Here is a 19,766-nt window from a genome sequence, read left to right on the forward strand (position 1 = left end):
CGCAACGGGAGAGGCCACAACAGTGAGAGGTCCGTGTACCGCAAAAAAAAAAAAACAAACCCAAAAAAACCACAACAGCTTGCACAAGTTTCCTGAGGACTTGTTCCCTTTTCCTGTAAGCATTTCTGTTACAATACATAAATGCTTAGGGCCACATTCTCCAGACTGATGGGGTGGTCACAACCCTACCAGACCTTACCTACAAGGCAAGGGCAGAGCATGTCCTTGCAGAAAACAGGAAAAAGGGGCTGTCAGAAGCAGTGTGATTATGAAGAAATAAGACGCTGCCCAGATCGTCACCAGGACCTTATGGTAGTGCTATCTTTGTTCCGCCTTGGTGAGCAGAGAGCACCTAAAGTGGGTGCAACCCAGCTCAGGAGCCAGGCAGATGTAGGAAAGGGAAGATGGCGGGGCTGGACTGACCTCTTGGGGTTCCTGCTGTGGCCTCTTCTCTGCTACCCTGCAAAGCTTGGGAGGCTGGCTCTCCCAGGTGTTACTGAATGGCAGGGAGTGTGCGGAGCCTCCGCGTGGAGGCCCTGCAGATTCTGCAGCAATAGAAGCGGTGTAGCAAGTATTGGCGAAAGCATAAGGGTGATGAGAAAACAAAACCCTTTGTTGGGACTTCCCTGGTGGCGCAGTGGTTAAGAATCCTCCTGCCAATGCAGGGGACACAGGTTCAATCCCTGGTCCGGGAAGATCCCACATGCCGCGGAGCAACTAAGGCCATGTGCCACAACTACAGAGCCTGCGCCCTAGAGCCTATGAGCCACAACTACTGAGCCCACGTGCCACAACTACTGAAGCCTGCGTGCTCTATGGCCCCCATGCCGCAACTCCTGAGCCCGCATGCTGCAATTCCTGAAGCCCATGTGCCTAGAGCCTGTGCTCCACAACAAGAGAAGCCACTGCAATGAGAAGCCCGCGCACTGCAACAAAGAGTAGCCCCCGCTCGCCGCCAACTAGAGAAAGCCCGTGCACAGCAACGAAGACCCAACGCAGCCAAAAATATATATATAAATAAAAAGAAACTTTAAAAAAACAAAAACCAACCAAACAAAAACCCCTGTTTATTCAGCTAGTATATGATTTACAGTATTATAGGTGGAAAATTCACTTAAGAGCAACTGGCAGAAAAAAAAAAAGTTTTTTTTCCTAAGGTAATGTCAAAATTGGAGAAGTTTTTGCAAACTAGAAAACTTTGATCATCAACCTAGGAGTAGATATCTTAAAAATCTGAAACAAATGTTTTTGTTTGGGATCAGACCTTAATCCTGACTCCACAAACGGGAGAGGCAACATTTAACAATGGCAATGGCTTATTTTAATAAATGCTTCAAAGCAAATCAGAGCAGCTGTACTTTTATATTTTTCTCACTTCTACCCTACATTGCAGAAAAGGTGGCAGAACTTACCCTTTTGTCTTGGAACCACCGAAACCAGTTTTTCTCCTCTTAGACCTTTGGGAGGCTGGCATCCTTTTCCTCTTTCTTTCATTTTTGGTTTTATTTGCAAAGTAGTGAGAAGATATGGGTGTTTCCTCATCCAGCTCCTCAGGGGCATTTCTTCCAGTGCCTCTGCTGCTGGAGGGGCTTCTCCGTGAGGAATCGTCCTCAGCTACAAATGGACAATGCAGACATTTACCAGTGATGCCATTCTGATCCAAGTGTGGTTACAGTCTACACGGAGATACACAGCACAGGGGTGCAGTTCAGCCAAAGCCCAGCTGCTTTCCTGTAGCATCTTGCCATTTGGATTCAAACACCCCACAAGAACTGAGCACTTATTTAATTTCACAAAGCCCCAAAGTAGTCAATGGCAATTTATTTTTAAAGAAAGGGGTTCAGAGTTCACTAAGAAAACGTGTGATGCTCTTTAACTTAACCAGAGACGTCAGGTTTTATTAGCTCACATTCTGTAGCCCACGTCCCTGTTATTGTATGGGCAATTAATCCTGTTAAGTTCTTTGAAAAGTATAAAGCGCTAAACAAAAGACAATTTTATTTATAGTTTTACACATGCTGAAAAAATAAGTCCAACATAAGGAAAACATAACTATGTCCTGCACCTCATCTTTGGGCAACAGTTACTTAGTAAATGGCTGTCAGAAAATTCTAGACCACATTTTACTCTTCTTCGCATAATAGTTGTGAACATTTCACATACTATGCAGGAAATGGGTCTGTATGAAAGCACACATTTGCAAAGAAGATGGTAATTTCCATAGGTATTTGCAACCCAAGGCACACCCAAAGCACGAAATCTCCTTCTAGGTTAACAGTGACCAGGTCTTCATTTTCTGAAGATATTTCCTGGCTGGTCTGGTTCACCCTCAGGCTACCCTACCTTACTGCATGGTAGGAAGGGCACACGGGCAGACAGTGCAGCTCGGGTGAAGTGTGCTGTCATCCCAGCTGGGGGACTTTGCGGAAATGAAAAGCCCTCACCACTTTTCCCCTCTAAAATGGGTGTTGGGGAATATCCAGGGAGGTCCAGTGGTTAGGACTGGGCTCTCTCACTGCAGTGGGCCTGGGTTCAATCCCTGGTCAGGGAACTAAGCTCCCGCAAGCCACGTGGCGTGGCCAAAAATAAATAAATAAAATAAAAATAAATAAAAAAACAAAATAAAATCAGTGTTATAAGGACTGAATGACACAGAATAGGCAAAGCTCTTGGCTCTGTCCTCCCTCAATAAGTGGGAGTGATCATGACCACACTGTGGGCTGTTTTTGCAGAGCAGCCCTACCTTTCGTGGGCAAAAGTCCCTATCCAAACAAGTTACTATACTAAACAAACATTAAGTTCCCACTAAGAGGTTAATGTATTTGAAGTAAGGATTTATGGAATAATTACCACACAGAGGAATTAATGAAAACCTGACTCTTCGGCGTTTTGTCAATGGATAAAACACGACTGTGGAGAGACAGAATGTGAAATGCATGCTCACTCATGTCTCATCCTGCTACTCTGAGAAGGACCCCTCCCATGGTCCGTTACAGAAAGAGGGAAACATTTCACTTGGCTAGTCTGCATATGGCAATACGCTGAAGGAGGGCGCCCGACTCCTGCACCTGTATCTCCCACAACGAAATCTTTCTTTGTTCTCGATTTTTCCCCGCGTCCATGCTTTCTAGAGCTCAGTGTTGAGCTTCGTAATTAGAGGTGCTACATGACAGGCTTCCAGCAACCTTTGGGAAGGTCCGCTAATGATGCACTCACTCGGGCAGATTCTTTCAGTGGCTAATAACAATAAGATTCTCCAGTAGTCCAATTACATGTTCATTTTCCCAAAACATTTAAACTCCACTCTTAAACTTTATACATGATTGTCAGATAACACTTCCCGTCCTCAGACATAGAAACTGAAAAACAAAGAGGCTATGTGTGGCCTGCCAAGGATTACAGAGTGAGATGGGGGCAGATATGTGATCTGCACCCAGGGTTCCAGATTCTTCAGGCACTTGCCTTAACAGAACAAGCAACTCCTGGGCCCAAAGGTCGTCCTCTGGGTCCTGTTAGCAAGTTCAGTAACGGGTCTCCCCTGGGGGACCTGAGCACCGGTGTCCTCTAAGAGGTGCCTGGCATACCACTGGGGTCTCCTCTGAGAACCTGGATGTCAGTGTGAAAGGTGTAGGGACCATTAACACAAGCCAGAAACCACATGATTCTAATCCAGTGAGATGCATCGTTTAACATTAAAAGAGGCTTTCAGAAAACCCATATTTGGCTGTATACTGAACCTGGTAATGTCCACTCAGAATATTTCTGTAATATTGGAATCACTTCTGCACCATATTTTTCCAGTTTGTCTTCAGTAACACCATCAATTTGAAGCAAAACCTCAGGATCAGACGATAAAGATTCTGTGCATGGGCATAAAATTAGAAATTTAAATTACCACTCAGAGAAAACCCACTGAATTTATGCTCATTCACCCATTCAGCACATGTTTGTTAAGTGCCAACTAGCTGCAGAGCACCGGGTACATGGGCTGATTTTCTAAAAGGCAGTTAAATGCCGACAGAGGCAGCCCACAGGCCCAGAGGGCAGGAGCCTGTGGTCCAATCCCAGCAGCAAAGGTGTGTGGAGTCAGGGCCGAGAATGGGAGGGAGCACGGGATATGGGGGTAAGCGGAGTGGGGGTTCCTGGGCAGTGTGCCCGAGAGGTAACTGGACTTTGCTCTTGGCCCACTGTTCTCACAACCAAGACTTGTCTAGCTACAAGTATGGTGACGCTTGTTTGCAGAAAAGGCCCACATCTGTATTTCCAGCTCCGACTTCTCCCCTGCACTCCACATTTGTATACCCTACTCAGTAAGGCCTTAACTGAATTCTTACTTCCCCCCAACCCAAACCTGTTCTTCAGGTCTTTCTGCACGTGGGTGAAGCAAGTACTCTGCCTTTAACAAGTAGGCCATTAAGAGTCTTCTGCGTAGGGCTTCCCTGGTGGTGCAGTGGTTAAGAATCCACCTGCCAATGCAGGGCACAAGGGTTCAAGCCCTGATCCAGGAAGATCCCACATGCTGCGGAGCAACTAAGCCCGTGCCTCACGACTACTGAGCTTGCGCTCTACAGCCTGTGAGCCACAACTACTGAGCCCACATGCTACAACTACTGAAGCCTGTGCACCTAGAGCCCGTGTTCCTCAAGAGAAGCTACTGCAATGAGAAGCCCACGCACAACTGAGTAGCCCCCCCTCGCCACAACTAGAGAAAGCCCGTGCACAGAACGAAGACCCAACGCAGCCAAAAATAAATAAATAAAATAAATAAATTTTTTTAAAAAAGAGTCTTCTGCGTAGAGAAGGCACAACAGTCTTACAGCTAGACAAGCCTGTTATTTTAAAGATCACTCTGGCTGCTGTACATGGGAAATGGATTGTAAGGGAAAGAGGGGAAACCAGAGCCTGGTGGAAGCCACTACAGGTGCGAGAGAGGACGCTGTGAACTAGCGGGTAGTAGTGGAGACAGAGAGAAGAAATAGATTCGGACATGTTTTGGAGGATGGGTCTGTAGGATTTATTGATGCACTGGCTATGGGCAGTGAGGCAGTAATAATTCCCATGTATCTGAGTTGAGCAAAGGGTGGATTTCAAATCCGTGATTGTAACATCATTTCTATGTTTAGAGGAAAAGAAAAGACCTGTGGGACAGACCAGGAGGTTTATGGAAAGGGTTACTGGAAGATAAAGTGGGGGAGTCCCAGATCCCTGGGACTTCCCTGGCGGTCCAGTAATTAAGACCCCACGCTTCCACTGCAGGGGGTGTGGGTTCAATCCCTGGTCGGGGAACTAAGATCCTGTATGCTGTGAGGGTGCGGCCAAAAAATATAAATAAATAAAATAAAAAATGCAGATTCCTGATAGAATTTGTACTTTATCTGGAGAGCTGTTGGAATTTTAGCCAAGTATTTAGAAGATTAAAATGAATATTATGTTCACATCTGGAGATAAGGAAACCAGTTAGGAAACTTCACTAATAGCCTAGGAACAAAATACTACATTTCATGGTTTCTAAGATATACTCTTTTTTGTGTGTGTTTTGGCATTCCTGAGGTCAAGAGGCGTCTTACAAGTGCTAACGGCCAAATGGCAGCTGTGCTGTCACTGCCTCCACATGTGAGATCTCAGTCATAGCTATCAGTGCTGCCGGCATGCCGACAGCGCCACTGCAGTGCTCACATGTTGAACTGAACTGCACATGAAATGTGTTAGAAAAGACTAGATTGTGATTAGCATTGAGAAAATGATTGTGCATGCAGAAAAGCTCAGAAACGGAGTAACGGGGGATAAATTTGGCATTAACACAGCAAATTGTATGTTCTGGAGGAAATGACAATTCCACAGTTTCTTGCAAGAAACAACCAAGTGCTTTACATGACCTGAAGTAGATGAAGCAGTGTTACATTTGTGTTACTGAGAGACGTGCAGCCTCCCGCGGACACTTTCTGGTATCATCAAGAAAGTGTCACCATCAAATCAGAACGGGTGACAAGGATTTTGATTAAAATTTTGGGGAACAGAGTGGAGCATGCTAAAAAGGCTGTGTCACTAACGTTCCTGATGACATGAGGGAAAACAAAGACATGGACAACTGACTCAAAAAATAATTCAGAAGAGTCAGGTTTTGAATGTGAATTTTTACAAGTACTTAAATCAATCTACTTTGATTGTATGCATTTTCCATATAGGCACAGTTATATGTGATAAAAATCTAAATAAAGTAAAAACAACTCTTTCAATAAAAGCACTGTGTCACAGTTTAATTAGTAGAATTTTTTCTTTCTCAATAGTCCATAAAATAACAATGTGGCATTTTAGAGTTGATGAAATACTGTAATGACCTATGGTGGCAGGAGTGGGAATGGAAGAGAGAGAAGTGATGATTATAAGCTTTTATGAAGGAAGAGGGTGGAAGGAAATGTACATTAGTCAGTCAACCATGTGGCCAACTTATTTTCCAGGGACTCTACTATTAGAATTCTGGGTTGAGCTGTCTGAAGCCATGGAAATAACTCACGTCAGCAAGGATTTATCAAAAAATACTTAGACACAGCAGTGTGCTAGATCCGGATTCAGAGAAGCATAAAACAAAATCTCTTTTCAAAAGGAACTTAGCTCCGCATTGCAAAGACATGTACACACATAGTTAAACATCATAAGGCAGGCAAATAAGGCACACAAATTCATTAAGTGACATCTGGTGTTAGCGATTAGAATTATCCATATCCTAACATGCAGCATTAGACTGAAGTATAAGATTGAAATGATACCATATGTCTGAATAACAAAGTACTGTGTATATCTTAAAAAATATATTTTATCTCAAGAATGAGTTTAAACTGTTTGTCTGAGCTTTCAATTCAGAGATCAAAAAGACTGAGATATATTAATGCTCTTGATAAGTTCCTTAGCAAGATTAACTTTTAGCCTATTAACTTATGCCATGCAACAGAAGACTCACAAACACCAACCTGCAAGCTTCTTGAGAGTGACAGTATTAAAAATATTAAAGTAATGGACACCAAAAACTTTTCCCAGAGACTTGCAGACTTCTGTAAGCTCTCCAAGACATTTCTTAACCATCTCTTCCCTCTGAGATACCTTTGTCACTAAAGCTTTTTGTTTTTTCACACTGCTGGAATTTTCCGTTTCCATAAAGTCTACCTTTGTGAGAGAAAATGAGAACACAGGAATGAGTGCATGCACATAGAGGCTTTATTTAATGCTTAATTACATTTTTGGGGGGTACTTCTGTTATGCCAAGTAGATAGTAAGTCCCTTGGGAACGGGGCTGTATATTCTCCATCTTTATATTTCCCATGCCAGCACAGACTAGCTTTCTGATAAGTGTTTATTTAATGAATATACGATGATTTAATGATCTGACAACCAACCCACTCAATTCATTTTGACAGGTGTTACATTACTTGGGTTCAATTTTAAGATCTCTTTCTAAATTAAGAAGAATAGAATATGTTCATATAGGACAGTATATATAAATTCAGTATCCATAAGCTTTGGAAAAGACACTTGAGTTCACAGTAAAATAGTTCTGTCTACTCATTGTGAGATAATAAAATAAAATAAACATTTAAAATACCATACCTTTAAATGCCCATTTAGTACATGTTGGGCTTTATTTCCAGGCATCACATATGCAATTGGTTGATCATTGGCATTGATATATAAGTCTTCATCCAAAATCCTGTCAAGTATCAGCTTTTTAAAAAGTCTTTCAGCATTGTGTCTTGAATAAGCGGATCCCTTTCCAAATATTCCTGACTGAATTTTTGCACTCTTACTCCCTGGTAAGAAGGTAAGAGAAATTAGATTAGTAAATGTAGGTATACCATAACTCTAACAGAAGAGGCTAAAAAAGCCATTTATGGACAGGTCTGGGTAAATGCGATAGCTAAGCTCTTCTGCAGGAAAAACCATGGCACAAATAGACACTTGTTTCCATGAAGTAAGAATATTTGAGTAGAATGCTAAAATAATTGTATGTACTTCTCTTCATCTTTTTATAACGTGCATTGGCCAAAAACAGCAGCAAAATTAAGTTTATCATTTTAGCATGTTGCATGTACAGCTTATAAAATTATATTAGAGCAAACAAATCAAAGACAGTTCATATAAACCCTAATAGCTTCATATCACTGTTGCAGAACACTCCACAAGGCTGTATACTTCCCTCCTCCTCCCACTGACTGAGAGTCCCACCCACAGCTAGATCCTTGGTTTCACATCCACGCTGCACTAATGACTAATGTTTTCATCATAAACACAATTTAAAAAATTTTATTATTTTTTTGGCTGCATTGGGTCTTCGTTGCTGCGTGTGGGCTTTCTCTAGTTGTAGCAAGTGGGGGCTACTCTTCCTTGTGGTGTGCAGGCTTCTCATTGCAGTGACTTTTCTTGTTGCGGAGCACAGGTTCTAGGCGCATGGGCTTCAGGAGTTGTGTGGCACGTGGGCTCAGCAGTTGTGGCTCGCGGGCTCTAGAGCGCAGGCTCAGTACTTGTGGAGCACGAGCTTAGCTGCTCCGCAGCATGTGGGATCCTCCCGGACCAGGGCTCGACAAGTGTATTCTTAACCACTGCGCCACCAGGGAAGCCTCACAATTTTATTGTAACAATCTACTTAAGAAGGCTTGTGGCACTGATTATAATCAGAATTAACAATTACTTTGTAAAGCTTTAGCTCTATTTTAAGAGTTCCAAATAATTACATTATTGTAAATTTCAGATGGCTTCTGGTCATAGATGCTGAATGATTCAAGTTTTTCCTTCTTCAAGTGATTTGTATCCCTGAAATGTCACAGTCCTGGGGCAGGACTACTGCTCTGATAACGGGCTGGCTGATGTGGACCAACCCTAGTGCTGAGAATAACTAAGAAATCTGGACGAAACATAAACAATTTTCTTAAAAAACACCTAAGAGCTAACGAGAAACTGAAGAATGTGTCAGAAAAATGTCTGACTTAGCAATGTACATGAAAGGTACAAACAGAGATGTAGATGAGGGTGTATTTAAAAGGCTATTTATCACATCACTATTTACAATAGAACAATATGTCCTAAAATAAAACTATTTAAATATATTTCATCAATATGATAAAATATAAATTAAAAACTACTTAAGAATAAAAAAATAAGAAAATGCTTATATCTTGTTATATAAAAATGACAGAAACTATACATACAATATGATAAATATGTGATTGTGAGCAAACACACATTAAAACATTAGCAGTTTTTTTGGAAGCTATTTGTATTTTTCGGTTTTCTACATATTATAATGTAGAATGATCATGTATCGTTCTTATAACAAATTATTTTATCTGCAGCCCCTTGTACCCCCAAAAGAGTCCAAACTAGGAGAAGGCAAGAATCCAGAATGGGAAGACCAGCATTAAAAGTTGCTTTGTCCTGAGAAATGTACAGATCCAGGAGACACAGCTGAGAAACTGAACAAACCATCTTCCTACTCCAATCTAGGCTACTAATTTTTTAATTGCTTTATAGATTTTTAATTAAAGTAATACATGTACATAGGAAAAAAATACAATATAGCACAGGCGGGTTTATAATTAAAAGGAACATTCCTCTGTTCCACCCTTCCCCTCCCTAGTCTCACTCTTCTCCAAGGGAATCACTTTTTAAAAAATTTTAATTTAATTTTTTTATTTTTAATTTTTTTTGGCTGCGCCTCGCAGCATGTGGGATCTTAGTTCCCTGATCTCTGGTCGAACCCGCGCCCCCTGCAGTGGAAGCACAGTCTTAACCACTGGATCGCCAGGGAAGTTCCGTAAATCACTTTTTTTTTTTTTTTTTTGCGGTACGCGTACGCGGGCCTCTCACTGTTGTGGCCTCTCCCGTTGCGGAGCACAAGCTCTGGACGCGCAGGCTCAGCGGGCATGGCTCACGGGCCCAGCCGCTCCGTGGCATATGGGATCCTCCCGGACCGGGGCACGAACCCGTGTACTGCATCGGCAGATGGACCCTCAACCACTGTGCCACCAGGGAAGCCCCCGGCAATCACTTTTTAAATAGCTTGTTTTCAGCTCTTCTAGTGGTTACCTCTATGGAGGTACTCTTGCTGTCATGCCACTGGCCAGAATCACCACCTGACATTTATTTATTGACCCTTCACAATGAAAGATGAGGCTTTATCTCATTTATACCACCCCCTTCACTTTACCCTGCCCTGAATTTTGCTAGTTACATAATACTGGTTCATCTATTGGTTTTTGGGGTAACTTTAGAGTGTCTGACCACTCTCCCTCCCCACTACGTAGGAGGCTACCAGCACCCCAAGCTGTCCATATACTCCCCTTTTATTTTTATTTATTTATTTAAAAAAATTAATTAGTTTATTTTTGGCTGCGTTGGGTCTTCATTGCTGTGCACGGGCTTTCTCTAGGTGTGGCGAGCAGGGGCTACTCTTTGGTGCAGTGCGTGGGCTTCTCATTGCGGTGGCTTCTCTTGTTGCGGAGTGCAGGCTCTAGGCACGCAGGCTTCAGTAGCTGTGGCATGTGGGCTCAGTAATTGTGGCTCGGAGGCTCTAGAGCGCAGGCTCAGTAGTTGTGGCACACGGGCTTAGTTGCTCCGCAGCATGTGGGATCTTTCCGGACCAGGGCTCAAACCCGTGTCCCCTGCACTGGCAGGCGGATTCTTAACCACTGTGCCACCAGGGAAGTCCCCCCTTTTATTTTTATTTATTGTACTTTTATTTTTACATCATCAAGATTAACGTCTATATCCTGCTCTGTTCTCTAACCATGTTTAAGTCTATACATTGATTCTATTGCAGCTAATCAGCAACATTTGTATTACAACAAGCTTCCTTCCTCACTTAGAACTCATGACTCTTGTGCAACTCTAAGGAGGATGTTCACTGTATTCAGACAAACGGATTATTTTTTTGCATATTTTATTAATTACTCAAAATCATGCAGCCATTTCCTTTGTTTTCTATTTGACCTTGGTTCTCTTTTATAATCTTTCCTTGGGAGTTTCTTTTTTTTTTTTTAAGATTTTTTTTGCTGTGGGCCTTTTTTTTTTTTTTTTGTGGTATGTGGGCCTCTCACTGTTGTGGCCTCTCCCGTTGCGGAGCACAGGCTCTGGACGTGCAGGCTCAGTGGCCATGGCTCACGGGCCCAGCCGCTCCGCGGCACGTGGGATCTTCCCAGACCGGGGCACGAACCCACGTCCCCTGCATCGGCAGGCAGACTCTCAACCACTGCGCCACCAGGGAAGCCCTGCTGTGGGCCATTTTTAAAGTCTTTATTTAATTTGTTACAATATTGCTTCTGTTTTTTATGTTTCCATTTTTTGGCCCTGAGGCATGTGGGATCTTAGGTCCCCGACCAGGGATTGAACCCGCACCCCCTGCATTGGAAGGCGAAGTCTTAACCACTGGACTGCCTGGGAAGTCCCTCCGCAGGAGTTTCTAAGTGCCTTTCTCCTTTTGTTGTTGAGAAGTAACATTTGTGTTCTTTACTGTCATCAATAAAAAAATTCATTTCTTGTTCTTTCTCTATATTGCTTGGGACTTATTTTTCCCGACTTTCTGTTACAATTTGTACAGACTGCTTACTGGACCTGCTGCATAGCTGTGACTCTGGGATTTCTTCTCACTGGACCCATGGGTCAGTTCCTCTGTTTATGGTATACATGATATCACCTTCTTTGCCTTCTAGTCTCCAGGGCTACTGACATTAATCTGATGTCAGTTCGGTTTTGGTTTGCTTTTTCTTTCCAAAGCTTTCTGGAGTATTTCTGAAGGGGTCCAGAACATGCCACAGTGGCATAAAAATTATTTTGAGCAGAAGGTACTTGAATTTCTGAAATCCATCTGCCAAAAAGCAGAGACTCCCAAAAGAACTCAGTTGTCTTAAATCCCCTCCCCAGGAGCAACCAGAGAAAACTGACTCTTATCATTGGAGATGAGAAGTCTCCACACAACACCTAAACAGACACTGTCACAAAAACTGCCATGTCTCCCCGCTATCTTTCTCCTAAGGGCCCATTTATCTTTCCCTCAAATCATTTGTTTCCTCCTAACCCTTCTCCCGCCTCTACTTCCCCTATTAAAATGGTACACCAGCCTCAAATTCTAATTGCCCCTTTGAGTCACATTTTCTATGAACTCCCACACATAAGTGATTAAATGTCTTTTCTCTTGCTAATGTCCCCAACAACTAAATATAACAGAGTGGAGAAAAAGTTTTTCTTCCCTAACATCTCGTTACTCTTGGTATTCTTTCTTTTTTTTTTTGCGGTATGCAGGCCTCTCACTGTTGTGGCCTCTCCTGTTGCGGAGCACAGGCTCCGGACGCGCAGGCTCAGCGGCCATGGCTCACGGGCCCAGCCACTCCACGGCACGTGGGATCCTCCCAGACTGGGGCAGGAACCCGCATCCCCTGCATCGGCAGGCGGACTCTCAACCACTGCGCCACCAGGGAAGCCCCACTCTTGGTATTCTTAAATTTCATCTTATAAAGCATCTTATTTAGCATTAAGTGGGCATATTTAAGAAAAATTTTGGCCACGCTGCGTGGCTTGTGGGATCTTAGTTCCCTGACCAGGGACTGAACCCAGGCCACAGCAGTGAAAACACTGAATCCTAGCCACTAGACAACCAGGGAACTCCCCAAGTGGGCATTTTAATTAAGGTTTTTTTTCTTGTCCATTCTGGGAAATTTTCTTTTATCATTGGTTTGAGAATTCCCTCTCTATACTTTCTATTTCAAAATTTTATTTGTCAGATTTTACATCTCCTAAGAATTGATCTATATTTTGTCTCTCACATTTTCCATATAGCCTTTTGCTCAGATCTTAAGAAAATTTTCTTGACTTTATCTTCCAACCTTTCCACTAAATTTACTTGTGTCAATCATTTAAAATTTTTAACAGCTCTTTCTCTATTTTCTGTAACATTCTATTATTATTTAAGTCTTTATGAAGATACTATCAGGAGTTTCCCCTCCCACATCCCCAAAGCTATTGCTTATTTTCTAAATTATCTCTATCCCCAGGGTCAAATATGCTACTTATTTGGTCTTTCGCTTTTTTCTTTTTGGCTGCACCTCACGGCTCACAGGATCTTAATTCCCAGACCAGGGATCAAACCCTCGCCCCTTGCAGTGGAAGTGGGGAGTCCTAACCACTGGATAGCCAGGGAAGTCCCTTGGTCTTCCTCTTGAATTTTTTTTTTAAAAGATTATTTATTTATTTATTTATGGCTGCGTCAGTTCTTAGTTACAGTGCATGGGCTCTTCGTTCAGTGTACGGGTTTCTCTCTACTTGTGGCACGTGGGCTCAGTAGCTGTGGTGCGTGGGCTTGGCTGCCCCGCAGCATGTGGGATCTTAGTTCCCTGACCAGGGATTGAACTGGCGTCCCATGCATTGCAATATGGATTCTTAACCACTGGACCACCAGGGAAGTCCCCTTGATTGTCTATTTATATTTAGTCTTTAGGAACCAGGTTAAACTTTTTAGGTGGATTTCTTGTTATTTTATATCTAGGTCTATTTCCCCTCAAGTTCCTCCCCTGAATGGGGATATCTAGTTACCAGGTTTGCTTTAGGGTAAGTGGGCTGGGTGGCCCCCAAATGCCACTTAGGGGTGCTGGCTCCCAGCTCAGCTGTCTCTCTACTCCTCAAGCAGTTTATCTTTGTTCTAGAATCAACTGCAGGCTGCTATTCCGTGCAGTTCTTTTGTGAGCAGACTTTCTTTTAACCGTCCCCTCCTATTTTTGGCTCCTCTGCTTTTACTCCCAGCCCCCAGGCCTCTGAGCTTCCAAGTCTGAGCCAGCCTGGTGATAATGGGGTTCTACCTGGTTGACAGCCCCTCTGCTGTAACTTTCTCTACATTTATTGTGCATTGTGATTTACTGCATTTCATTCCATTTTTCAATATGCTTCCATCCATTTCGTCAAAGATTTTTAAAACCTCTAATCTGATGATGGTCTCTTTCTGGTTTTCTATGCTGTTATGGATTTAATCCTCATTTTATTTCCTTGCTACTATTCTAATGGGGCCTCAAGTGAAAAAAGAAGACAGATACTTATGCTCACGCTGCCATCCCGAACTGGAAGTCAGTCAATGGGTAATTCTCCAGGGAAGTTATATTCTATTCACTCAGATGAAATTGTATAAACTTTATTATTTTCTTTTTTGTTTGTGGAAACTCATCTTAGTGACTTACATAAATTCTATAAAAATAATTGGTAATAATTCATAAAAACTGATTTTCTTTTGTTACTCAAAAAGGTTTTATTCTAAAACTCTTAGCTTCTATAAGAATACAGAAGAGATTTTTTCTATGTACTTGTAATGAATTCTTTAGAGGTTCAACTTTTTTTTTTTTTTTTGGCTGTGCCATGCAGCTTGTGGGATCTTAGTTCCCTGACCAGGGACTGAACCTGCGCCCCCTGCAGTGGAAGTGCAGAGTCCTAATCATTGGACCACTAGGGAATTCCCTAAATGTTCCATTTTAATCGATGTAACTCAAACAATAAAACAGATGACTTACCCAAGAAAATGTCGACCAGCATATTCATAGTAAATCTCCCAGAAGGACCTACATGTTTTATATTTCTTGTTCCTTGTGATGAACTGTGTTCTTGAACAAATCTTACAATATTTTTTACATCATCAGTCACATCTCTTGTCTTATAATCCTATGAATAAAAAGAGATTACCTTTTGCTATAATTAAGATACCGATACCTAGATCGCTAGGATTTAATACTAACTGTAACAGTCCCATAATAAACCATTTCCAGACTAAAACCAAGACCAAAAACCAAGGAAGTTTCAAATGTTCATTCTTTTTTAAGTTCTTATATTAATCTTATGTCTAGAATAATTAGCACTCTACTATATCTATTTCATTTCTGTTTCACAGACAGTTACCTGAGAGCACTCTGTGGGTAGAAATATTCTTTTTCTTTCAAAACCCTTCATACCTCTTTTGGTCACTTACTGGATGGTGACCTTTAGGGATGAAAAACATTGTCTAACCATGCAGATGTGAGTTCTGATCTCTTTTGGGTCTTTGGTGCCACAGTCAATCCTTTTTATCATCTCCGGTCAGTTCCTTTTCTCATTCCCCTCAGTTGTCTCCAAACTCTGCCTACCATTACTATGTGGTCTTTTGCTATTGTCTATCCTAGTTCTCTAACCCAATACTAAGCACCTGCTGTTCTCAAAAGCTGCATCGTGCTTCTGTGCCTCTGTGTATGTAGTTCCTCTACCTTCGAATCCTTGTTCATCCACCACAGTCCTGAAGACAAATAGGTTTCTTGTCCTATACTAACAACTGGTAGTGATTCTGAGGCTCTATCTGGCATCATCATGAAAGAGTGCCCCATCACTCTCTCCAACATCATTCCTGCCTTAATTCTTGGTGACTAGTGTACAGAGATGATCCTCCCACACCTTGGCCTTTGGCAACTTGATCTCCTATACTCCAGTGATCCTGTCCTCCACATATGTCAGCCCCTCACTCCCATGCTCACACCCACTACCTAGCCTTACTAGTATCAGCAACCCTTTTGTTCTCCGACCGCTACCTCCTGCCTTTCTAACTCACGCCATCTAGTTTCTGACTCCAGCAATCCACTGGGACAGCCTATTCATTGATCCTCGTCCTCAGATGTTCAGCTTCAACTCCAGAGCCGATCAATTATAACATAACCTTTCATATACCTTCAACTCCCCTGCCCTTGGGTCACACTGTTTGACAAAACACACGAGATCCAGTTCTCCACCATTCCATGCCTATAGCTGTGTAGCTGAACTTGACAGGAGAAACACACACAACTATGCTGACTGTTTTCCCTTTCAGTACAGGGCCACAAACCTCAAGTGGATCTTTAACGCTGCCAAGTAATCGATGATACATGCTTAGTCTCTCTCTCCCCCATTCTCTTAGAATAGGAGTCAGCAAATTACGGCCCATGAGCTGTATACCTGTTTTTGTAAATCAAATTTTATTGGAACACAACTATGGAAAAATCGGTGTATTTATTGTAATTTATGTCTGCTTTTGGGCTAAAATAGCAGAATTGAGTAGTTGTGACAGAGACTGCCCACAAAGCCTGAAATGCTGGGTTGGCCAAAAAGTTCGTTTGGGTTTTTCCAAATAAGATCTTACGGAAACCCGAATGAACTTTTTGGCCAAGTCAATATTTACCACCCTCTGGCCCTTTAAGATAAAGTTTGCTGACCCCGGCTTAGATGACAATTTCACACTTTCTCCTTTCTCTTCAATCCCCACTCTTGTCCTGTCAGCTGACTACCTTGCTTCCTACTTTGCTGAGGAAACAAACAATCAGAAGAGAGCTTTCAAAACTTCTTTCACTACATCCATCCCCAGTACCTGCCCCACATTTTCTCTTCTTTCTTGCTGTTATTATAGACGAACTATCCAAGCTCCTGTCTAAGCCAGTCTTTGTCCTTCTGCACTAGCTCCCAAGCCCCCTTGCTTACTCAGGGACACTGCTTCAGCAATTCTTCCCTCTCCTCACACATCAATTTCCATCCTCCGTAGGTACGTTCCTATCAGCACACAAATATATTTCTCCTGTCTCTTCTTGACTCCACTTCCCCTGGCAGCTACGGTTTCATTTCTCTGTTCATCCCTGAAGCAAAACTTGAAAGAATTCTCCATATGCACTGCCTCCAATTTTGCCCCTCTCCGCTGAAACTGGTCAAGTCCAGGTCCCATATTTCCACGGTGCTAAACCCAACAGTGACGTCTCGGTCCTTATAGTACTTGGCTCGGCAGCAGCAGGTGACTAGGGAGCGCTCCCTCCTCCCTGATGCACTCCTACGCTTAGTTGCCTTGGTCTTCCTCCTACCTCACTTGTTCTATTTCCTGGTCTCCTTTCCTAGTTCTTCCTCTTCTCCTCAACCTCTTCAAGTCTCAGGGCTCAGTCTTTGGTTTTCTTCTCTTCTGTCTATAAACTTATACCAGTGAAGATTTCATCTGCTTTCATGACTTCAAATTCAACTATATGTCAACCACTCCCAGAGTTATGGTATCACCAGCCTCTCTTCAGTTTGCTGGATCCAAGACATATCTAACTCACTACACCCCAGACCAAACCCCTGATCTTCCCTGCCAGTCTTCCCCAAATGTCTCGGTTGAGGGCTGCTCCACTCTTCCAGTTTCTCAGCCCTCCAGGCACCATTCTGACCGGCCTCCCCTCACCCCCTGGGCAGGCACTACCCCTCAAAGGCACAGGCACGCCCCCCACCTCAGGGCCTCTGGTCTTGGCTTTAGCCAAGAACATCCGTATTTGAGAGCTGCTCAGCTAACTCCTTTCTTCAAGTCTTCGCTCAGGTCTCATCTTTGCAGTAAGACTTCCCTGGGCCACTGCATCCTGCACCCCATTCATCATTCCTGACTCCTTACACTGCTGTACTTTTCATCAAAGTTCTTTCCTCTTAACATGTACTTATAACGTAGAGTCCTTATTCAGCCTCCCTCTGCTAGAATGTAAGCTCCACAAGAGTAGGGATCTTTATATTTTGTTCAGTGATGTATCCCAAACTCCTAGAACATTGCCTATCACAGAGCAGGCATTCAACAAATATTTGTTGAATGAGTGAACTGATTAGCAATGTCTACAGAGTGGGGTGTGGTGGGTTGAGATGGCCATAAATCCACAGATTCCACCCCAAGAGAGAGTAAATCACCCTCTGCTTGGCTAGCGCTGCCTACGGTATCACAGTGATATGAACACATACATGTCTGTCTCCCCTCCTGTCTGTGAATTGGCTATATCATGTTCATATGTGAATCCCCAGCATCTTGCACAGATATTTCAAATAATATATCAACTATGAAAATGCTCTGTAGGGGGCTTCCCTGGTGGTGCAGTGGTTGAGAGTCCGCCTGCCGATGCAGGGGACACGGGTTCGTGCCCCGGTCCGGGAAGATCCCACGTGCCGCGGAGCGGCTAGGCCCATGAGCTATGGCTGCTGAGCCTGCGCGTCCAGAGCCTGTGCTCCATCCACAATGGGAGAGGCCACAACAGTGAGAGGTCCGCATACCACAAAAAAAAAAAAAAAAAAAAAAAAGCTCTGTAAACTGTGAAGTACAGTAGACATTAAAACATAGAATTACCATGATAGGTACAATACAGTACCTAACGACTGAATTTAACAACCTCCCAAAGTTATTTTTAGGACAGATGATAGCAAACGCATCCTGAAGCTATTGCCCTTACTCTTTACAGTTTTTTAAAAACCAGTTTACAGAGTAATCTAATTGATCTGAATTCAAACACATAGTACACTAGTTACAACCCTTTTGAGAATGAAGATGTTTAAATACAGAGTTGAATGTAAAATATTCTACCTGCCCATGTTGGATCTTTTTGGGTATTTACAGATTAATGATATTTCTTAAATATCCTATAACCACCAAAACAGGTCCAGTATATATATATATATATATATATATATATATATATATATATTTTTTTTTTTTTTTTTTTGCGGTACGCGGGCCTCTTACCGCTGTGGCCTCCCTTGTTGCGGAGCACAGGCTCCGGACGCGCAGGCCCAGCGGCCATGGCTCACGGGCCCAGCCGCTCCGCGGCATGTGGGATCCTCCCGGATCAGGGCACGAACCCGCATCCCCTGCATCGGCAGGCGAACTCTCAACCACTGTGCCACCAGGGAAGCCCCAGTATATATTTTTAACAGGCTTCTAGTTCTACGGATACTCCACAGAAATACTATTAAAATGTTTCTATTCCCAATTAACACGGGGAGGAAGCCATCATCCCCTTGTTAAAATCCCTAGGGCCCACTTACTGCAATCTAACTTGTATCTAACTTTTCTAAATTAAGAGAAGAAAAAAAAAACTTGGCAAGTTCCTCATCACAAAGAATTTAAAACTTTCTTATTTTACCTTTGTTTTACAGCAATTATCACAAGAAACATCTGGGTATTTCTTACAAAAATAAGGATTAAATCCCTTTTCGCCAAAGTAAGCCAAAAGCTGTATTCTCCTGCATTCGGTTATATTTTCACAGTAATGTACCATACTATACAAATTATTGAAGTGAGTCTCTTTCGTATGATGGTTTCCATCTTTTTCCACTAAAAGAGATGAAGAACACAGTAAACATACTTATTAGAGTAGAAAAATAGAAAAGAATATCACAGAAATATTTAGAATAGGTTCATATAACTTTAAATATTAAATGAAATAAAATTATTCATAGCACTATATATCAACATGACATGAAGCTATATGATAATTAACTGAATATTTATGTTCATCTTCAAGATTGTAGTTTTGCAGGAATAAACATAGGTTGTCAGGAGTAGCTGAAAAAATTTTGCAGCTCTTCATTATTCCCAACGATAAATATCTGAATTATATTTACTATATTTATCAGACAAGGATGTACTGAACCCAGCATCCAAAGCAAGCAGAGCATGGAGCCACGGCAGTGGGCTGTGCATCTACCTGAGTATCTGGGATCAAAGTGGTTAAGCCAGTGGTTCTGAAACTATGTACCAAGGACCCCCCAGGGCTGGGGCGGGTGCTGCAATGAATTCACAGGGGTGCTGGCAGGTGTTTTAAATTTAAGAGAAACACAGCAATACCTGACATCTGTTGAACACCACACAAGCAACTAGTTGGAGGTAGTTTATGATGTGCTACTTTCCTTCTAATGACATTGTGAAGCTGAAATTTTGGCAGTTGCTATGATAAAAATAAGTACCTCCAAAAAATCAA

At 42.5% G+C, this 19,766-nt stretch overlaps 1 protein-coding gene across 2 annotated transcripts in view; it reads right to left on the reverse strand.

Moving 5' to 3' along the window:
* The window catches only part of BLM (BLM RecQ like helicase), a gene marked incomplete at both ends in the record, with an annotated part of 62,132 nt that overhangs the window by 3,264 nt on the left and 39,102 nt on the right, over nt 1-19,766 (reverse strand). For both annotated transcript variants that reach the window (XM_082648396.1, XM_082648397.1), the window contains 6 exons: nt 1,413-1,614; nt 3,738-3,860; nt 6,969-7,161; nt 7,603-7,802; nt 14,535-14,682; nt 18,930-19,120. In XM_082648396.1, coding sequence (XP_082504522.1) covers nt 1,413-1,614; nt 3,738-3,860; nt 6,969-7,161; nt 7,603-7,802; nt 14,535-14,682; nt 18,930-19,120 — 1,057 coding nt within the window. The remainder of the gene's footprint in view (nt 1-1,412; nt 1,615-3,737; nt 3,861-6,968; nt 7,162-7,602; nt 7,803-14,534; nt 14,683-18,929; nt 19,121-19,766) is intronic.

The sequence above is a fragment of the Grampus griseus genome (assembly GCF_964374135.1).
Source record: "Grampus griseus genome assembly, chromosome: 2".
Lineage (NCBI taxonomy): Eukaryota > Metazoa > Chordata > Mammalia > Artiodactyla > Delphinidae > Grampus > Grampus griseus.